Below are 19,767 nucleotides of genomic sequence, written 5' to 3'. Positions count from 1 at the left end.
TGTTGATGAAGTATAAGGATAGATTCTCCTATCTTGAATTTGCATCAGAGAGTTTGCTATCACATTGCAAATTTTCTCGCATCCTTGAGATTTAAAGGTTAGACTCTATTCTTTTTAATTAAGATTTAAGAGGTTTACATATTAATTCACAGTAAGTTGGGTCACGTTTTGTTCTCTATGCACTGATCTCAATATATACGAATGTACCATCTTATATGCTTGACGGAAAATCAAATTCGATTATTTGAAAAAGTATTTGCACATAACCAAGAGCTCACCAGAATACTGTCTTATATGACCAGAAAAGAACTATACTGTCTTTACCACCAATTATTAATGGTGCTCATTCGGCGATCACTCTAAAGACCAAGAATGTGTTCATTGTATATGCTGATGGGAAGTCATATGTTTATCCTGATTTGTCATTCTTTAGTATGGAAGTTCCAGTATCTTATATCAATGGTACAATTGGAATCTCTTTGGGGGCAGAAGAGGCCACTAGCTTGTTGAACAGAAAGCAGTTAAGTGCCGAAACTGTTGTATCATGTGATAATGAATGCAATATTAATGTACTTGTGCCTCCAACAAGAAGTGATGTTCTGCATATGGTTATTAGCATCCTACGATACCCGATACGTATCATACGATACGATTCGATACAAGTCGCCAACGATAGGTATCAGATAGTGTATCCTAAACCTTTCGATACGTTGATATGTATCATACGATACGATATGTATCCTTAAAAACATCGATATAAATCGATACGACTTTATTAATTTGGGCCAAAGGTCCAAAAAAAATTTCAGGTCGAAACCGGGTCACCCAACCCAATTCACTAAAATCTGTCCAAATTTACCTATTTTGCATGGAGAAAGTGAAGAGGAATATGTATTGTCCATTTTACATGATAATAATAATATAAGTGGAGATCTAGATATTAACATTGATCTTGGAATTTTGTGATTAATTTTGATTATGTAATACCATAATTTAAAGCCAATAATACCACAAAATTATTTAATTAATCTTGGGGATGATATTAATTTTTAGAAAATTTTGATTATTTTATTAATTTTTTTTGAAAAAGGTGTATCTTACGATACGATACGCGATACACGATTCAAAAAATTAGGTTTTCGATACACGATACGATACACGATTTGATAACCATGGTTCTGCACCCATGTGATGTTATGGAGGATGTTGCAATTGCTTATAGGTACGATAACATTCCAGCAGCAAAGTATGAATCTGTGAAGCCACTCTCCTTGAATGAGTTCAGTGATCTTATAAGATTGGAGATTGCGATGAATGGATTTACAGAGGTGTTGACATGGATTTTGTGCTCTGCAAAAGAGCTTTCCTCTACGTTAAACCGAAAAAGTGACAAAAGAACAGTTATTATTGGAAATCCTCGTTCATCTGATTTTGAGGTTGTCAAGACAGCACCATTGAGTCATTATCTCACCTAAAAGCTTAAACTAGTAGACGAGGGCTTAACATATATTAGACCAACAGTGACAACTTTGAAAGGTGAAAGAACTTTCAAAGTGGTGGCTCAGAGTGTGGAGCAGCCATGGAAGAAAGACGTAGTCAGCAAACAATAGTAGGTCAACAATCAACATTTGATGAAGTTTGGGATGCTTTGCTGAAGAAAATGTTGGAACTATTGGCCTATATGGCATGGAGGGTGTTGGCAAAACAACCCTGTTAACGAAGATCAATAACAAATTTCTTGATACACCCAGCAATTTCGATATTGGGATTTGGGTTGTGGTTTCCAAAAATCTGCAAATCGGGGGGGATTCGAGATAGCATTGGGAAAAAGATAGTTTCGTTTAACAAGTCGTGGAAAAGTAAAGAACTTGATGAGANTCTTTTTAATTAAGATTTAAGAGGTTTACATATTAATTCATAGTAAGTTGGGTCACGTTTTGTTCTCTATGCACTGATTTCAATATATACGAATGTACTATCTTATATGCTTGACGGAAAATCAAATTCGATTATTTGAAAAAGTATTTGCACATAACCAAGAGCTCACCAGAATACTGTCTTATATGACCAGAAAAGAACTATACTGTCTTTACCACCAATTATTAATGGTGCTCATTCGGCGATCACTCTAAAGACCAAGAATGTGTTCATTGTATATGCTGATGGGAAGTCATATGTTTATCCTGATTTGTCATTCTTTAGTATGGAAGTTCCAGTATCTTATATCAATGGTACAATTGGAATCTCTTTGGGGGCAGAAGAGGCCACTAGCTTGTTGAACAGAAAGCAGTTAAGTGCCGAAACTGTTGTATCATGTGATAATGAATGCAATATTAATGTACTTGTGCCTCCAACAAGAAGTGATGTTCTGCATATGGTTATTAGCATCCTACGATACCCGATACGTATCATACGATACGATTCGATACAAGTCGCCAACGATAGGTATCAGATAGTGTATCCTAAACCTTTCGATACGTTGATATGTATCATACGATACGATATGTATCCTTAAAAACATCGATATAAATCGATACGACTTTATTAATTTGGGCCAAAGGTCCAAAAAAAATTTCAGGTCGAAACCGGGTCACCCAACCCAATTCACTAAAATCTGTCCAAATTTACCTATTTTGCATGGAGAAAGTGAAGAGGAATATGTATTGTCCATTTTACATGATAATAATAATATAAGTGGAGATCTAGATATTAACATTGATCTTGGAATTTTGTGATTAATTTTGATTATGTAATACCATAATTTAAAGCCAATAATACCACAAAATTATTTAATTAATCTTGGGGATGATATTAATTTTTAGAAAATTTTGATTATTTTATTAATTTTTTTTGAAAAAGGTGTATCTTACGATACGATACGCGATACACGATTCAAAAAATTAGGTTTTCGATACACGATACGATACACGATTTGATAACCATGGTTCTGCACCCATGTGATGTTATGGAGGATGTTGCAATTGCTTATAGGTACGATAACATTCCAGCAGCAAAGTATGAATCTGTGAAGCCACTCTCCTTGAATGAGTTCAGTGATCTTATAAGATTGGAGATTGCGATGAATGGATTTACAGAGGTGTTGACATGGATTTTGTGCTCTGCAAAAGAGCTTTCCTCTACGTTAAACCGAAAAAGTGACAAAAGAACAGTTATTATTGGAAATCCTCGTTCATCTGATTTTGAGGTTGTCAAGACAGCACCATTGAGTCATTATCTCACCTAAAAGCTTAAACTAGTAGACGAGGGCTTAACATATATTAGACCAACAGTGACAACTTTGAAAGGTGAAAGAACTTTCAAAGTGGTGGCTCAGAGTGTGGAGCAGCCATGGAAGAAAGACGTAGTCAGCAAACAATAGTAGGTCAACAATCAACATTTGATGAAGTTTGGGATGCTTTGCTGAAGAAAATGTTGGAACTATTGGCCTATATGGCATGGAGGGTGTTGGCAAAACAACCCTGTTAACGAAGATCAATAACAAATTTCTTGATACACCCAGCAATTTCGATATTGGGATTTGGGTTGTGGTTTCCAAAAATCTGCAAATCGGGGGGGATTCGAGATAGCATTGGGAAAAAGATAGTTTCGTTTAACAAGTCGTGGAAAAGTAAAGAACTTGATGAGAAAGCTTTGGATATCTTCAAATTTTTTAACAAGAAGAAGTTTGTAATATCATGGGATGATATTTAGGAGAAAGTGGACTTAATTAAGATAGGTATTCCTCATCCAACTCCAAAAAATTCATCCATGGTAATCTTCACTGCTCGTAGTCTCGAGGTTTTTGGCAAAATGGGTGCTGAGAAGAAGTCAAGAGTGGAGTTTTTGAAACATAAGGAAGCTTGGGAATTTTTCCAAAAGAAGGTAGAAGCCGACACCCTTGAAAGTCATCCTCCTATTCGATGAGTTAAATGAAACTGTGACGAAAGAGTGTGGTGATCTGCCACTTGCACTCATTACCTGGCTTACATGGAGTCACTCAAGAGCCCGAAGAAGGATCTGGTCCATGTCATGGCAGCTGCGAAAGACGCCATGAAAGCCGTTGTTGCTGAGAAGATGCATCTTTTTGGTTCAGCTGGAAAAGCATGATGATGGTTTTATTGAATTAATAACTTAAAAGAATAATGTGTTTCATAATTTAAAGTCATTTTAATTCTTGGCTCCTCCACTAATGTGTTGATTAGAGTTGGGCTGCCAACACGTGGCGTCACTAGACATGCTATTATATTGTATTTTGTATTATCGAGTTTTGGTTAAATTACGACTTTACCCTTAAAATATTTGATATTAAATGTTTATAAAATAATGTATATATTTTTCTTATAATATATTTTCAGCACGTTTTTGTTAACTCTCTCAACAACTCATTATTTTTTAAGTTAAAAACTTTATGTTACATGTATATTTATTTAACTACATCTATGCAAATAAACTTTAGAATTCTCTAAGATTTGCAGTACAAAGGGTTACATAGCTCTAGAGTGAGCTATGAATCTTCGTATTACTTCTAAGGTCGATGTTTATAGCTACGGAGGGTGATTCTCGAAATGGTGAAAGGAATTTGAGTTTCCAATCTATCGATAGAGGAACCAGGCTACAAAATTGGTTGAAATTGGGATAATCTTGCATGGAGGAAGAAAAAAACAAGAGACCAACGTTTTAGGTTATCGGGGTGTTTGGGTTAGTTTATGCGCACTTCAGCTAATCGTCTGGGTTAATTAAACACCCTACAAACCTAAAAGACTAAATAAACTAAAATATTATTGTAATAGGTAACTCAAAAGTTTGAACACAGGAACTCAATGAATAGAGTAAATGTTCTTGATTGTCATTCTAACATTGGATTATAGTCAATAGTAATGCTTCATTGTATTCAAAATTATTTAATTACTTTCATCTGTGGATAAGAAATATATTCAAGAATGTATTCATATTTACTTTCGTTCGTACATAACGCGAACAAAGTAATGCTTTATTGTGTCTTTGAATGTATATTTACAAACTTGGTACATTATTCAATTAGTATGTACGAATAACATCTTTAAAAAAAACGACACGATATTATGCTTTAAAACAAATTAATTATTTTTGTACACATTTTTATAAATTAGTTATTATATTTACAAACTTATTACATTTTTACATTCTTTTCAACATAAAGGTGTAAATGGTATTAATAATAAAATTTTTAATCATACAATAAAGAGTAATGCTAAATATCCCCCACATATTTTCTATTAAGCCCCCATTTTCAATTTTTATTAAGATAAAAATGTAAATAAAAAATATATTATTAAAAATAAGCTTTTGATTTGATTTGAAATTAATGATTTGTTTTATATTATTCTTCCAAAAAAAATGATAAAAAAATTGTTTAATTTTATTCATATTCAATTTTTTGTAACCTATTAAAAATAAACAAAATTGTATGTTTAAAAATAAAGAAAATGGCAAAGTTGTAATATAATATAGCAAATATGGTTTATAAATAAGATGAAGAGTAAAGGTTAATACGTGTCATTACAATATTACATTAAAGATAGAATGAGAGAGGGACTGAAAGGCTCAAAGTGTCTGGATAATTACATGGGAACCCTACAGGTTTCAGATAAATATATTTTATCCCACTGTTACTTTCCGGTTTCAGATAAAAAGACTAAGCCAGTTTGAACCCTAGATAGTGGATAGTCCACAAAGTCGCTACTCAAATGGCGTCCAAAACCTTTCTTCGTCGTTGTTCTTCTTCTTCTGAAACGGTTACGAAAACAAAACTCTCATCTTTATTCACCAATTCATGTAAAGTGGCTACAACTATGCCACAAGATTCAGTACATGACGTTGAAGAGGTAGCGAGGCTTGATAAATTTCTTCAGAAAGACTGTAAGGAAGGTAATATCACTCCTGATGAAGCACGCTATTTCTTTTGTTTAATGATTCATATGCAACCCAAACCACCGATTTCATCATTCAACCGGTTTTTTGGAGCTCTTGCTAAGAAGAAGTTTTATAAAGACGTCATTTTGCTTTACAAGCGAGTGGGTTCAATGGGGTTGTTGCCGGATCTTGTTACTTTGAATATTTTGATTAATTGCTTCTGTAATGTGGGTCGAGTTTGTGATGGTTTTGTTGTTTTTGGAAGTATTTTGAGGCGGGGTTTTAGCCCAGATAATGTGACTTTCAACTCTTTGATTAAAGGTTTGCCTTTGGAGAATAGGGGTACGGAGGCTATGAGTTTGTTCAAGAAAATGGCTGTGTTTGGGGTTAGGCCTGACGTGATTACGTATGCCACTTTGATTATCGGCTTGTGTCGGACAGGGAATACGAGTAATGCGCTTAGGATACACGAAGAAATGGTTAATGGGAATGGTGAAGGGGGTGTTATTTGTAAACCTAATATTGTTTCTTATGGTAGTATTATCTACGGTCTTTGCAAAGATGGTTTGGTAGATAAAGCGAAAGAACTGTTTCTGGAAATGAAGGATAATGGAATTACACCAAATGTGGTTATTTGTACCTCTCTAATTTACGGTTGGTGTTTTGTGGGAAATTTGGAGGAGGCTAAAGGCTTATTTATTGAGATGGCGGATCAAGGTTTGCAGCCTGATTTACTGACTTATAATACAATGATAAGTGGGTTTTGCAAGGAGGGGAAGATAGAGGAAGCTAATTGGTTGTTGGAATTGATGATCCAAAGAGGTTTGCAACCAAACACATTTATTTATAGCAGTTTGATGGATGGTTATTGCTTGACTGGTAGATTTGATGATGCAAGGGATATTTTAATCTCCATGGAGAGCAAGGGTTGTAAGCCTAACGTTGTCAGTTATACCACTTTGATCAATGCCTATGGCAAGAATAGGAAGTTAGAGAATGCTATGAGTCTGTACAAGGAAATGATTTCAAAGGGAATTAGACCAACAGTATATACATATAATGGTTTGTTAACTAGTCTATTTCTATCAAATAAGGTTGGAGCTGCACAGAAACTATTTGATGAGATGAAACTTGATAATGTTGCACCGAATTCATTTACATTTAATATTTTGATCAATGGGCTATGCAAGAATGGTTGTGTTCTGGAGGCAGCAAAATGGTTTCGTACTTTAGAGTACTATGAGTTTAAACTTAGTATTGAAATCTTTAACAGCCTCATTGATGGGTTGTGTAAAAGAGGAATGCTTGAAATAGTTTTAGAGTTATTTCACAAGTTGCCTCAAAAAGGCTTAATGCCAGACGTTGTGACGTATAACATTTTAATCCATGGGTTTTGTAAAGAAAGGAAACTACAAAAGGCATATGATTTGTTATCAGATATGGAAAAGAATGGTTGTGCTCCAAATGTTGTTACATTCAATACTCTTATGCGAGGTTTTTTACAAAATAATGAGGCTGCTAAAGTGGTTGAACTTCTTCACAAAATGAAGGACAAAAATGTAACGCCAGATGAATCCACATTTTCCATAGTTGTAGATCTACTTTTAAAGCATGAAAATTATCGTGAATGTTTGGAGCTGCTTCCTTCATTTCCTTCAAAAGTCAACAAGAGGTTGACATGATAAATGTTGCTGCACTTGACTATAAAAACCATCTTCAATGCTGTGAATGTCTGTAAGTTTATGCTACAAGTGACAGTATTTTCACTTTCTATTTTTCTATGTTGCATCCTTTGATCATAAGTCTTCACGTATTTAATCATTTATATTATTTTTAAGTTTTTTTTTTTGCTTATCTCAATTTGTTTTTGCTCACCTGAATTCNACAGAATTTTCCTAGACATGCATATAACCATACAAATAGCTACTCGCTGTCCTAAACCTAGGCTCTGATACCAATTGTTATGCAACGGAAACATAAACTCTAACGCTAGCTATTGAATATAATAATAACAAGTAGTAAAGCATAAATAAATTGCCAAAATTAAATGCAAAAATAAAGAATACCAGGAATTAACGAGGTTTGGTATTAAAACCTACGTCCTCGGGCGCTGCAAAAGAAAACTCCACTATCTCCAAACAATATTACAAATATTTGGGCAATACAACAAATACCCAAAACAAAGGGGAGATACAATAAAACTTGCAAACTAAAAGGTCCTTAAAGAAAGAACCCTAAACAAAAGAAATATAATGGAATTACAACTTGGGATACCTAATAACAATGATATGGGTCCTTATATATAGGCCCCAAAAGTTTCCCACTTTTCAATCCTAATCAATGTGGGACAAACAACCTTTTCTTGGCCTATTACATATAAGTCCCTAAACCTTTCTCCATTATCATTTTTACCCCATTTGATTTTGCTAAAAGCCATTTTTCAACAGGATTCACTTATTTTTTAAGTCCTTTTCTTTGGCACAGCTTCATTTCAAAAATGAATGAGAGTAATACAAATATCGAATTGAACAAATTAATATATAGGGAATGAATTTTATCATTGATATTATTAAAGATATATTGATATTTATATGATCGTTACATTAAGGCAATCTTCGTAAATTCTTCAATAATTAAGTTAATATCACATATCCTTTTCTTTTCATACTGACATGATGTACAAAACGTACAAATTGATATTTGATTTAGGGATTTTCCTATAGCAGAAAGCACAAAGATTTGTAAAACTAATATACGATTTTTTTAACATAAAAGAGTTAATTACATTAATCCTCTTTATGTATGAAAAATAACAAATATACCTTTAGGGGGCGTCTGGTTGGGGGTTATGTGGGATTATTGGGATTAAATCATCTTATATTAATTGATTATCATATTTTGTTGTCAAGTAATATAAGATACCGGTAATCTCCAAATACCAATAGTGTTTACTATTGGTAATATTGGAGGTAATTTGATTACCTCTATTTTCTTAGGTATTATAAGATTATTAGGGGGCGTTTGGTTGGGGGTTAAGTGGGATTACTGGGGTAATGTCATCTTATATTACTTGATTACCATGTTTGGTTGTCAAGTAATATCAGATACCGGTAATCTTCAAATACCAATAGTGGTTACTATTAGTAATATCAGAGGTAATCTGATTACCTCCATTTTCTTAGGTATTCTGAGATTACCAGGGTTATCTTTTTTTGTTACAATTTTATCCCTTATTAATAAAAATTTTAGACAATAATACCCCTACTTTAAAACAAATTTACATTAATATCCTATTTCAATTTTACCCTTGTTTAATTGAAATTTTGGACAATAATACCCTTATATTTAAAATTATTTACTGACCACCACAGCCACCCAGCTACCACCACCACTGCCACCCAGCCACCATGCCGACAGCAGGCCAACCACCATGGACCACCGCCGGAAAATCGCCGGAGTCCCTAATGAAGAAGAAAATTCTGTGGGAGGCTCCGGGGAGCTTCGTTATGGCCGTTTTCGGCCATATTGATGGCCGAAAACGGCCATTATCGGCCCCGTTAACGGCCAGATCCGTGGCCGTTAACAGCCAGATCTGGTCCAGACCTGGCCGATAATGGCCAGGGATATGGCCGGAAATGGCTAGAATAGATCTGGCCATTTCCGGCCAGATCTGGCCTGATATGGCCGCTTTCGGCCATCAATATGGCCGGAAACGGCCATAACGAAGCCTTCCGGAGCCTCCCACAAAATTTTCTTCTTTTTTAGGGGCTCCGGCGATTTTCCGGCAGTGGTTCGTGGTGGCGGCAGGAGGTGGGGGTAATTTCATCATAAATTAAAGTTTTTTATGAGCGGGGGTGTTTTAGCTAAATCTGAAATATTGGGGGTTTAAATAAATTATTCAAAAATTAATAATAAAAATAATATTATATTAATATTTAAAAGAGGGTCAATTTAGTAATTTAAATAACATACCNTGAACACTGAGGTACGCATGGCTTACATGTAGTCACTCAAGAGCCCAAAGAAGGATCTCGTCCATGTCATGGCAGCTGCGGAAGATGCCATGAAAGCCTTTGTTGCTGAGAAGATGCATCTTTTTGGTTCAGCTGGAAAAGCATGATGATTTTTTGCAAATGAAGCAATGGTTTGTTCATCGATTACTCAGCCACTCCATGTAGTGGTTTGTAAAGTTTGCAAATGTTTGATCTGAATAATGAGGAGGGTGATTTAGTGAAGAAGCAGCTTTTAAATCAGTAAAACTTGTATTAGTTTTGTTATTTTTTCTGTTTTCATTCAATTACTTTATGTTATGAAATGTGTAATATTTAATTACACTATCATTCAATCTGTAATATTCTGTCTAGTTTGTTCATAATTTATTAAATTTAAAAGCACTTCCCCTGACCTTCAGCTTCAAGTAGAGCTTTGTCTTTCGGAGCTCCCTGTACAAAACCTTTGCTGGAAGCCTTGCTTCTTTTGTGTTTTTGTCCCCTTCCTCTTTCCATTTCCTGAATGCCCCCCTTTTTCTCTTTGCTTAATGGGCTTTTTCACTATCAATCCATCCTTTACTGGCTTTCTTATGTCCATTCCTGCAATTCAGGAATTTTTTTTTTTTGTTTTTTTTGAAGATAAGCAGGATGGTTGGGTCAATTTATACTTATTTTAACTAATCTTTGAGGTTCATTTAACAACCTATAAACTCAAAAGACTAAATATGTTATAATTGATAGGTGACATCAAGGTTCGAAGAACTCAATAAAGGAAATAAACCCTCTTGATCCTAGATCAACTCCTTGGGTTATTGCAAGTTTTTATTTGTCATTGGATTCAATGGTCAATAGTAATGTTTCATTGTATTCAATATTATTTATTAACCTTCATCCGTTTTTACTTTCATCCATGCATATCACACACAAAGTAATATTTCATTGTATCTTTGAATGTATATTTACAAACTTAGTGCATTACTCAGTTAGCATGGAGGAATGACATATTAAAAAAAAAGAGAAATGATAGAGTTACCGAAAAGTTTATACCGAATTTGTGCACCGAATGACGTGATAAAATCTTGACTGTTGATTAATATTAACTGATAATAAATCAATGATCAGGATTTAGTTACGTAATTCAGTATATATCCGTCGGTAGCTGTAGCATTACTGTAAAAAAAATGACTGATGTATTATGCTTTAAAAAAAATTAATAATTTTTATACACATTTTTATAAATTAGTTATTAACTAGTATTACTCATAAAAAATATATAAAAATGAAGGGTGAAGTTTGGTCCGTAAAGAAAATGGAAAGTTGTAATAAAATATAGCAAACATATGGTTTAAAAATAAGATGGATACGTGTCATTACATCAAATGGAAAATGAGAGCGGGAGTGAAAGGCTCAAAACCCACAAAAGACCAAGCCAGTTTGAACCCTAGATGCTCCACAAACGGCGCTACTCAAATGGCCTCCAAAACCTTTCTTCGTCGTTGTTCTTCTTCTTCTGAAATGGTTACGAAAACCAAACTCTCATCTTTATTCACAAATTCATGTAAAGTGACTACAACTATACCACAAGATTCAGTACATAACGTGGAACAGGTAGCGAGGCTTGATAAATTCCTTCAAAAAGATTGTAAACAAGGTAATATCACTCTTGATGAAGCACGCAATTTCTTTTGTTTAATGATTGATATGCAACCCAAACCACCGATTTCATCATTCAACTGGTTGTTTGGAGCTCTTGCTAAGAAAAAATTTTATGAAGACGTTATTTTGCTGTACAAGCAAGCGGATTCGATGGGTTTGTCGCCAGATTTAATTACTTTGAATGTTTTGATTAATTGTTTTTGTAACGTGGGTCGAGTTTGTGATAGTTTTGTTGTTTTCGGGAGGCTTTTGAGGTGGGGTTTTAGCCCAAGTGTTGTGACTTTGACTTCTTTGATTAAAGGTTTGTGTTTGTTATTGTGTGGAAACTAATTAAAGTTGAATAAGGTAGATTTGAGTTCATTATTGATTTGATCTAGTCCATAATTAGTTGGATTGCATTAAATACAATTTATCTAACCATGAGAGCAATTTTTACAAACTAATTTTGTTGAGTTTTCTTGGTCACAAACTGATGGAAAAGCTGTTTCTCTCTTACATTTTCACTCTTTTAACTTATGAATAATCTCCAAAAGCACCCTTTTGTTCTTAAAAGCACTTCCCTTGCCCTTCAAGTAGAGCTTGCATGCAAGTGATATATAACATCAGCTCATATTGTTAACTGAAATTGCAATGTTATGATCTTAGAAATCGAGTTTTTGATTGTTGTTGCTCACGATGCACTGTGGACAGTGGTGCTTATCCTGTCTCCCTCATTTCCTGCTCTTACTCATCCTTTAATTAAGATGATCTCATGTTTCCCTGTAGTATCCCTTTTCTTTCTCTAACACAACTCTCTATCCAATCATGACATTAATTTTTTCCTTAATTTTCTATATTTATCTAAAATAAAGTTGTATCAAAACTACAATAAACCAAGTAAGGAATCCTAATGGCTACAAAGCAAGCGTAGTTCTTTGACTGCCTATAACTTTACTGATGTTTATTAACCTTCTATTGCTATTGAAGAAAAAAATTGCTACAAAACTTATCCCATTTGGGGCTTATTGGCATGAAGGCCTTGTGTTGTTATCTCCCACTTGTTATGTTTTGGTTTTTGTGGAAAGTTTTACTCAAGACGATAAAGAAACAATTTACTGACTCTGAAAAATTGAATCATTATAGTAATCCATAGGAATGAATTTTATGATGAAAGTCTATGTGAATGATTTTTTTTTTCATACTGCATTTATATATAACGGTAGAAGTTAATTGCTTATCCATGTAAACAGGTACCCATAACTGTTCACTTCGATCATGGATTCAAAGCAAGAGTTGATGGAAGCTCTTGAGTTGGTGAGTTAAGCAGTTCCCGTTAATGTCCTATTATTAGTTCATCTTGCTGTTACAAAATGGTTCAGTTTTAGCAACATTCCAATATTTCATTAGTACCCATTGCTCTGAAATTGCTTTTATGAATCCAACCATGACAGGATTTGATTCAGTCTATGCCTGATGGTTTACATCTTCCCTTAAGGATAACATCTCGTATACAATTTCATATCTTGCTTGGTATCGTGCTTGGCCACCAAAGATTTTCTGGTAGAAGCCAACTAGGAAGATTTGTTGGAACGGAGGATGATTTGACTGTGAAGATAATGAGCAAAGCTGACTGACATTAATCAGGTTCTGATGCGATGCAATTAAGAAAATACATTCCTCATGCTATACATCGTCAATATCGTCACAATCTGTATATCAAATTTCAGGCTGAAGAATTTGTTGATGAGACTGTTATAGATGCTTTAGCTTGTGTGTATCGAGAACGTCCATGGAAATACCCTCCAATGGCCCCAATCTGAGCTCGATTTGCTGAAGGTGAAGTCTAAATTTCAGATTCGGCTTTTTCTGTTAAGTTGATATAGTACAGACTGATGTTAATGCCTTAAGGTGCCAACACTCATAAAGAAACCTTTTACTTTATCAAATTAAGTTCAAACTCTTCATGCATCAAGTTATTTCACCCATCAATCGTGTTTTATATGTTGGTTCAGGCAACATTTCTTTAAAGAAGTACAGCAGTTCTAACTCCTAGTATTTAACATTTTACAACACATATTGACTGGCAGAAAGTGTGCCTGTCCCTCGCTGTCAACATGAAACAATAATCTGCAACATCTCATTGTTTGACTAATTTACTTTATTTCAGTTTAGTATCCGGATAAATATCTTCATCTTCGACCCTAGCTTTATCCTCATCAACTTGTTTGCTCATTCCCAGTTTTCTTCCATATTTAGGATCTACATGCCTTGTGCTCGAAGAACGTGTTTATTTGGTGCTTCATGGCCTCTGGTTTGTCAGTGGAACTTATCAGGTAAATCTCTTCATCCTCGAGATCCCTCGTTTTCAAAAACCGTAAATAAATATAAAATAAAACTAAATATTTATCCATACCATGTATGCTTTTGCTTTGAAAGGGATGTATAGAGAGAGGTGTGACGAAATTCTATGTGACTGATGAAGCACGCTATTTCTTTTGTTTAATGATTCATATGCAACCCAAACCACCGATTTCATCATTCAACCGGTTTTTTGGAGCTCTTGCTAAGAAGAAGTTTTATAAAGACGTCATTTTGCTTTACAAGCGAGTGGGTTCAATGGGGTTGTTGCCGGATCTTGTTACTTTGAATATTTTGATTAATTGCTTCTGTAATGTGGGTCGAGTTTGTGATGGTTTTGTTGTTTTTGGAAGTATTTTGAGGCGGGGTTTTAGCCCAGATAATGTGACTTTCAACTCTTTGATTAAAGGTTTGCCTTTGGAGAATAGGGGTACGGAGGCTATGAGTTTGTTCAAGAAAATGGCTGTGTTTGGGGTTAGGCCTGACGTGATTACGTATGGGACTTTGATTATCGGCTTGTGTCGGACAGGGAATACGAGTAATGCGCTTAGGATACACGAAGAAATGGTTAATGGGAATGGTGAAGGTGGTGTTATTTGTAAACCTAATATTGTTTCATATGGTAGTATTATCTACGGTCTTTGCAAAGATGGTTTGGTAGATAAGGCGAAAGAACTGTTTCTGGAAATGAAGGATAATGGAATTACACCAAATGTGGTTATTTGTACCTCTCTAATTTACGGTTGGTGTTTTGTGGGAAATTTGGAGGAGGCTAAAGGCTTATTTATTGAGATGGCGGATCAAGGTTTGCAGCCTGATTTACTGACGTATAATACAATGATAAGTGGGTTTTGCAAGGAGGGGAAGATAGAGGAAGCTAATTGGTTGTTGGAATTGATGATCCAAAGAGGTTTGCAACCAAACACATTTATTTATAGCAGTTTGATGGATGGTTATTGCTTGACTGGTAGATTTGATGATGCAAGGGATATTTTAATCTCCATGGAGAGCAAGGGTTGTAAGCCTAACGTTGTCAGTTATACCACTTTGATCAATGCCTATGGCAAGAATAGGAAGTTAGAGAATGCTATGAGTCTGTACAAGGAAATGATTTCAAAGGGAATTAGACCAACAGTATATACATATAATGGTTTGTTAACTAGTCTATTTCTATCAAATAAGGTTGGAGCTGCACAGAAACTATTTGATGAGATGAAACTTGATAATGTTGCACCGAATTCATTTACATTTAATATTTTGATCAATGGGCTATGCAAGAATGGTTGTGTTCTGGAGGCAGCAAAATGGTTTCGTACTTTAGAGTACTATGAGTTTAAACTTAGTATTGAAATCTTTAACAGCCTCATTGATGGGTTGTGTAAAAGAGGAATGCTTGAAATAGTTTTAGAGTTATTTCACAAGTTGCCTCAAAAAGGCTTAATGCCAGACGTTGTGACGTATAACATTTTAATCCATGGGTTTTGTAAAGAAAGGAAACTACAAAAGGCATATGATTTGTTATCAGATATGGAAAAGAATGGTTGTGCTCCAAATGTTGTTACATTCAATACTCTTATGCGAGGTTTTTTACAAAATAATGAGGCTGCTAAAGTGGTTGAACTTCTTCACAAAATGAAGGACATAAATGTAACGCCAGATGAATCCACATTTTCCATAGTTGTAGATCTACTTTTAAAGCATGAAAATTATCGTGAATGTTTGGAGCTGCTTCCTTCATTTCCTTCAAAAGTCAACAAGAGGTTGACATGATAAATGTTGCTGCACTTGACTATAAAAACCATCTTCAATGCTGTGAATGTCTGTAAGTTTATGCTACAAGTGACAGTATTTTCACTTTCTATTTTTCTATGTTGCATCCTTTGATCATAAGTCTTCACGTATTTAATCATTTATATTATTTTTAAGTTTTTTTTTTTGCTTATCTCAATTTGTTTTTGCTCACCTGAATTCTGATTCCTCTAATTATTTTATACTCTTTGCAATTTTGTACTAGGAACTTAATAAGAGTATACATTAATCAGGTTCTGATGTGATGTACTTAAGAAAATAACATTCCTCATGCAGTCATGCTATACATTGTCAATATCGTCACAATCTGTATATCAAATTTCAGGCTGAAGAATTCATTGATGAGACTGGTATAGATGCTTTAGCTCTGTCTGTCGCAAACGTCCATGGAAAATACCCTCCAAGGGCCCCAGTCTGAGACTCAGTTTGCTGAAGGTGAAATATAAATGTCATACATTTTCTATTTCAGCTTTTTGTGTTAAGTTGAGATTACTACACATTGATGTTAATGCCTTAAAGGCGCCAACAGTAATGAGAAAGAAACCTTTTACATTATGCCAATTAAGTTCAAACTCTTCATGCATTAAACATATTTCACCCATCAATCGTGTTTTATATGTTGATTGCGGGCAACAATTTCTTTAAAGGAAGAGTACAACAGTTCTAACTCCATGGTATTTAACATTTTACAACACATATTGACTGGCAAAAAGTGTGCCTGTCCCTCGCTATCAACATGAAACCATAATCTGCAACATCTCATTGTTCGACTAATTTACTTTACTTCGGTTTAGTATCTGGGATTAATATCTTCACCTTCGAACCTAGCTTTATCCTCATTCACTTGTTTGCTCATTCCCCACTTTTCTTCCATGTTTAGGATCTACATGCCTTGAGCTCGAAGAAATGTGTTTATTTGGTGCTTCATGGAGCCTCTGGTTTGTCAGTGGAACTTATCAAGGTAAATCTCTTCATCTCGAGATCCCTCATAATTCAAAAACCGTAAATAAAATATTAATAATAAAAACTAAATATGTATCCATAACATGTATGCTTTTGCTTTGAACAGGGATGTATAGAGAGAGGTGTGACGAAATTCTACGTGAACACTGAGGTACGCATGGCTTACATGGAGTCACTCAAGAGCCCGAAGAAGGATCTGGTTCATGTCATGGCAGCTGCGAAAGACGCCATGAAAGCCGTTGTTGCTGAGAAGATTTATCTTCCTGGTTCAGCTTGAAAAGCATGATGATATTTTGCGAATGAAGCAATGGTTTGTTCATCGATTACTCAGTCACTCCATGTAGTGGTTTGTGAAGTTTGCAAATGTTTGATCTGAATAATGAGGAGGGTGATTTAGTGAAGAAGCAGCTTTTAAATCAATAAAACTTGTATTAGTTTTGTTATTTTTTCTGTTTTCATTCAATTACTTTATGTTATGAAATGTGTAATATTTGATTACACTATCATTCAATCTGTAATATTCTGTCTAGTTTGTTCATATTTTATTAAATTTAAAAGCACTTCCCCTGACCTTCAAGTAGAGCTTATGGTACAAGTGCTTGTCAATCTTTTGGAGCTCCCTGTACAACACCTTTCCTGGAAGCCTTGCTTCTTTTGTCCCCTTCCTCTTCCCGGTTCCCATTTCCTGAATGCCTCCCTTTTCTTTTGCTTAATGGGCTTTTTCACTATCAATCCATCCTTTACTGGCTTTCCTACGTCCAATATTGCAATTCAGGAAATGTAGATATTTGTAAAATCGCACTCTTCCATTCATTATTAATGAGTTTTGCTTCACTCTTCTTTATTTTTTGTCACATCACTTTGTATATAAATATTTATAAAAAAAATTTATAAGTGTAGTAATTCTCTTTCTAGTTATAGAGGAGTCCCAGTAAATGTATCGTTCACCTCAAATCATGACAACTGACAAGTTATATATGATCGATTATCCAGACATTGATTCAAGTTTAGCATACCATCCAAGAAGGGTTGGAGAAAAATAGCTTCAACCTATAACACCGAAGACGTAAAAATCTGGGCATCCCTATTAAACATGCTTATATACCAAAACATCAGCCTTTTAAGTCTTGCTATTTAATAAAACTCACACTGTCACCAAGTTCCAAGAGCAGAATTGCTTAACATGTTTGAAGCAAAACATTTTGTATTCCATTTTTATTATTGGTCGAATTTATCCGCTCCAGTTTAAGTTGCAATTCCACCAAAGAAAACAGAAAACTAAAGAGAGCGAAAGGAGCATATATACAAGAGAGAGAGAGAGAGAGAGAGAGAGAGAGAGAGATGGTATTAATTTACTGAAGGGTTCACAGAAATTGCAGAATGCCATAGAATTACACTCATTGCAACCATGTTTACTTCTGAGAAGTTGGCATTGCAAGTGAAACTCCACTGCCACCAGGTAAATCCTTCCATTGTTGAGTTATTGTTTTGATTTGGGTGTAGAAGTTAACTCCAGCCTTGCCTGCAGTTTAAGAACCCGCGAGTTCATAAGATTCACCCTATTTCACCATCTTTAAGCAAGTAGTGAAATGGAAGTAGCAAAAAAAAAAAAAAAAGAAAAAAGAAAAAAAATCTAGTAGAGACGGGGAAGACAGGAGCAAAAATATTCCTAGGAAAATCTTACCATAAAAATTAAGATCGCCTGCAAAAGATGCCTTGGAGCCCGTAAATGAGAAAAAGGGCAAGGGAACTGGTATTGGCACATTGATTCCAACCTGTATCAGAGCAAACTTGTTAGGAATTTCATATAAAACTCCAAGCAGAATGAACTCACTTTGGTTGAACCCAATGTTTTAAAACCCAACCCGGGGTGAAACCCGGCAAACCGGTGTTATCACGCAGAAACCCTCCGACCAAAATTACTCCCCTCTTCCTCCCGACCAAAACCCACCTCACCCCACCGTCATTAGCCTCACCAATCGCCGAAAAAATCCCATTGTTGCCGCAGCCAGTTTTGTTTGATTTCCGATCGATTTACTCACCGGAAATCAGCTCCATCACCACCATTGCATTCACCGGAACTTTATCTTCAAAAGCCCTAACATTCCGACCGTCAATTGTTCGCTGATCATCCCCCCAAATCCTAGGTTTTTGGGTGAATAGGAAAAATATAAACCCGGCCCGTTGAAGCTTTTGGGTCCCGATTGAACCGGCCAGGTTGGGTTTTAAAACATTGGTTGAACCTACTATTATGAGAATTTGAATATAACCAATGCACGCAGGCTATTCAACCGAAAATTAATATCTAATTTGGCAGTGAAATAAGTGCTTTCTTTTATCTTGCAATCTAGTTTCAATCAAAGAAAAAAGGGGGAGGGGACAAATATATGCTGGAAAAGTGATACCTACAACTTGCAGCTTTTAACTATAATTGTCAAATTTAAATGTAATTTCCGATAGGGTTGACTTTTACCTGCCCGGCCTCAATCTCAGTATGGAATTTCCTTGCAGCTATGCCAGATGATGTAAAAATAGAAGCTCCATTACCATATCTGTAAGAGAATTACAACTTGAATGCAATTTCAAAAGGGATAGTGTATTGTAATTGATTCTTCTAAAAAAAGGGTAATAATAAAGGAGTTACTTGTTTTTGTTAACAATGTTTATGGCCTCTTCCAAGCTGTCAGCCTAAATGTTAAGAGGGATACAAAAACATATGTCAAGAACTACCATAACAAGTAAAGAGAAGCATAATAGGCAGAGAAAGAGAAAAGGAGCAATCAACAAACCCGCATGCAAAGAAGAACTGGGCCGAAGATTTCCTCCTGCAAAGCAGGATGTAAAGTATTGTTAAGTTTATGCCAATTTGAAACTCGCAATCCCTTCATCTACTAGGAATAATAAATTTTCCACATCTTAAGAGTACATAGCAAAGTATCATAGAAAGAAAACAAACATACCTTGTAACACTCCATGTCAGCTGTGACATCAGTTAAGATAGTGGGACCAATAAAATTCCCATGCTCGTATCCTGGAACCTGTTTGTCACCGTAAAAAGCAAGCTGGTTTCATTCTAAAACTTTATGCTGTTGAGTAATGCAAATTACCCAATCAATGACAA

At 35.0% G+C, this 19,767-nt stretch overlaps 2 protein-coding genes across 2 annotated transcripts; both read left to right on the top strand.

The window, feature by feature from the left end:
* The first annotated feature begins 5,926 nt into the window (after positions 1–5,926).
* On the top strand, positions 5,927–12,796 carry LOC116140863 (putative pentatricopeptide repeat-containing protein At1g12700, mitochondrial). The gene is made up of 2 exons (XM_031426439.1): positions 5,927–7,626; positions 12,767–12,796. Exon 1 carries the CDS (start codon positions 5,949–5,951, stop codon positions 7,572–7,574), a length of 1,626 nt encoding a protein of 541 aa, XP_031282299.1. The 5' UTR covers positions 5,927–5,948; the 3' UTR covers positions 7,575–7,626; positions 12,767–12,796.
* Positions 12,797–13,996: 1,200 nt separating this feature from the next.
* On the top strand, positions 13,997–17,113 carry LOC116140862 (putative pentatricopeptide repeat-containing protein At1g12700, mitochondrial). The gene is made up of 3 exons (XM_031426438.1): positions 13,997–15,696; positions 16,564–16,644; positions 16,753–17,113. Exon 1 carries the CDS (start codon positions 14,019–14,021, stop codon positions 15,642–15,644), a length of 1,626 nt encoding a protein of 541 aa, XP_031282298.1. The 5' UTR covers positions 13,997–14,018; the 3' UTR covers positions 15,645–15,696; positions 16,564–16,644; positions 16,753–17,113.
* Positions 17,114–19,767: the final 2,654 nt, after the last annotated feature.

The sequence above is a fragment of the Pistacia vera genome, unplaced genomic scaffold, assembly GCF_008641045.1.
Source record: "Pistacia vera cultivar Batoury unplaced genomic scaffold, PisVer_v2 Contig383, whole genome shotgun sequence".
Taxonomy (NCBI): Eukaryota; Viridiplantae; Streptophyta; class Magnoliopsida; order Sapindales; family Anacardiaceae; genus Pistacia; species Pistacia vera.
This window is presented reverse-complemented; position numbering and strand designations above follow the sequence as displayed.

Bases quoted from the DNA above. Each gene is read 5' to 3' on its own strand.
- LOC116140863 (XM_031426439.1), top strand. From the start codon at position 5,949: ATGATTCATATGCAACCCAAACCACCGATTTCATCATTCAACCGGTTT.
- LOC116140862 (XM_031426438.1), top strand. From the start codon at position 14,019: ATGATTCATATGCAACCCAAACCACCGATTTCATCATTCAACCGGTTT.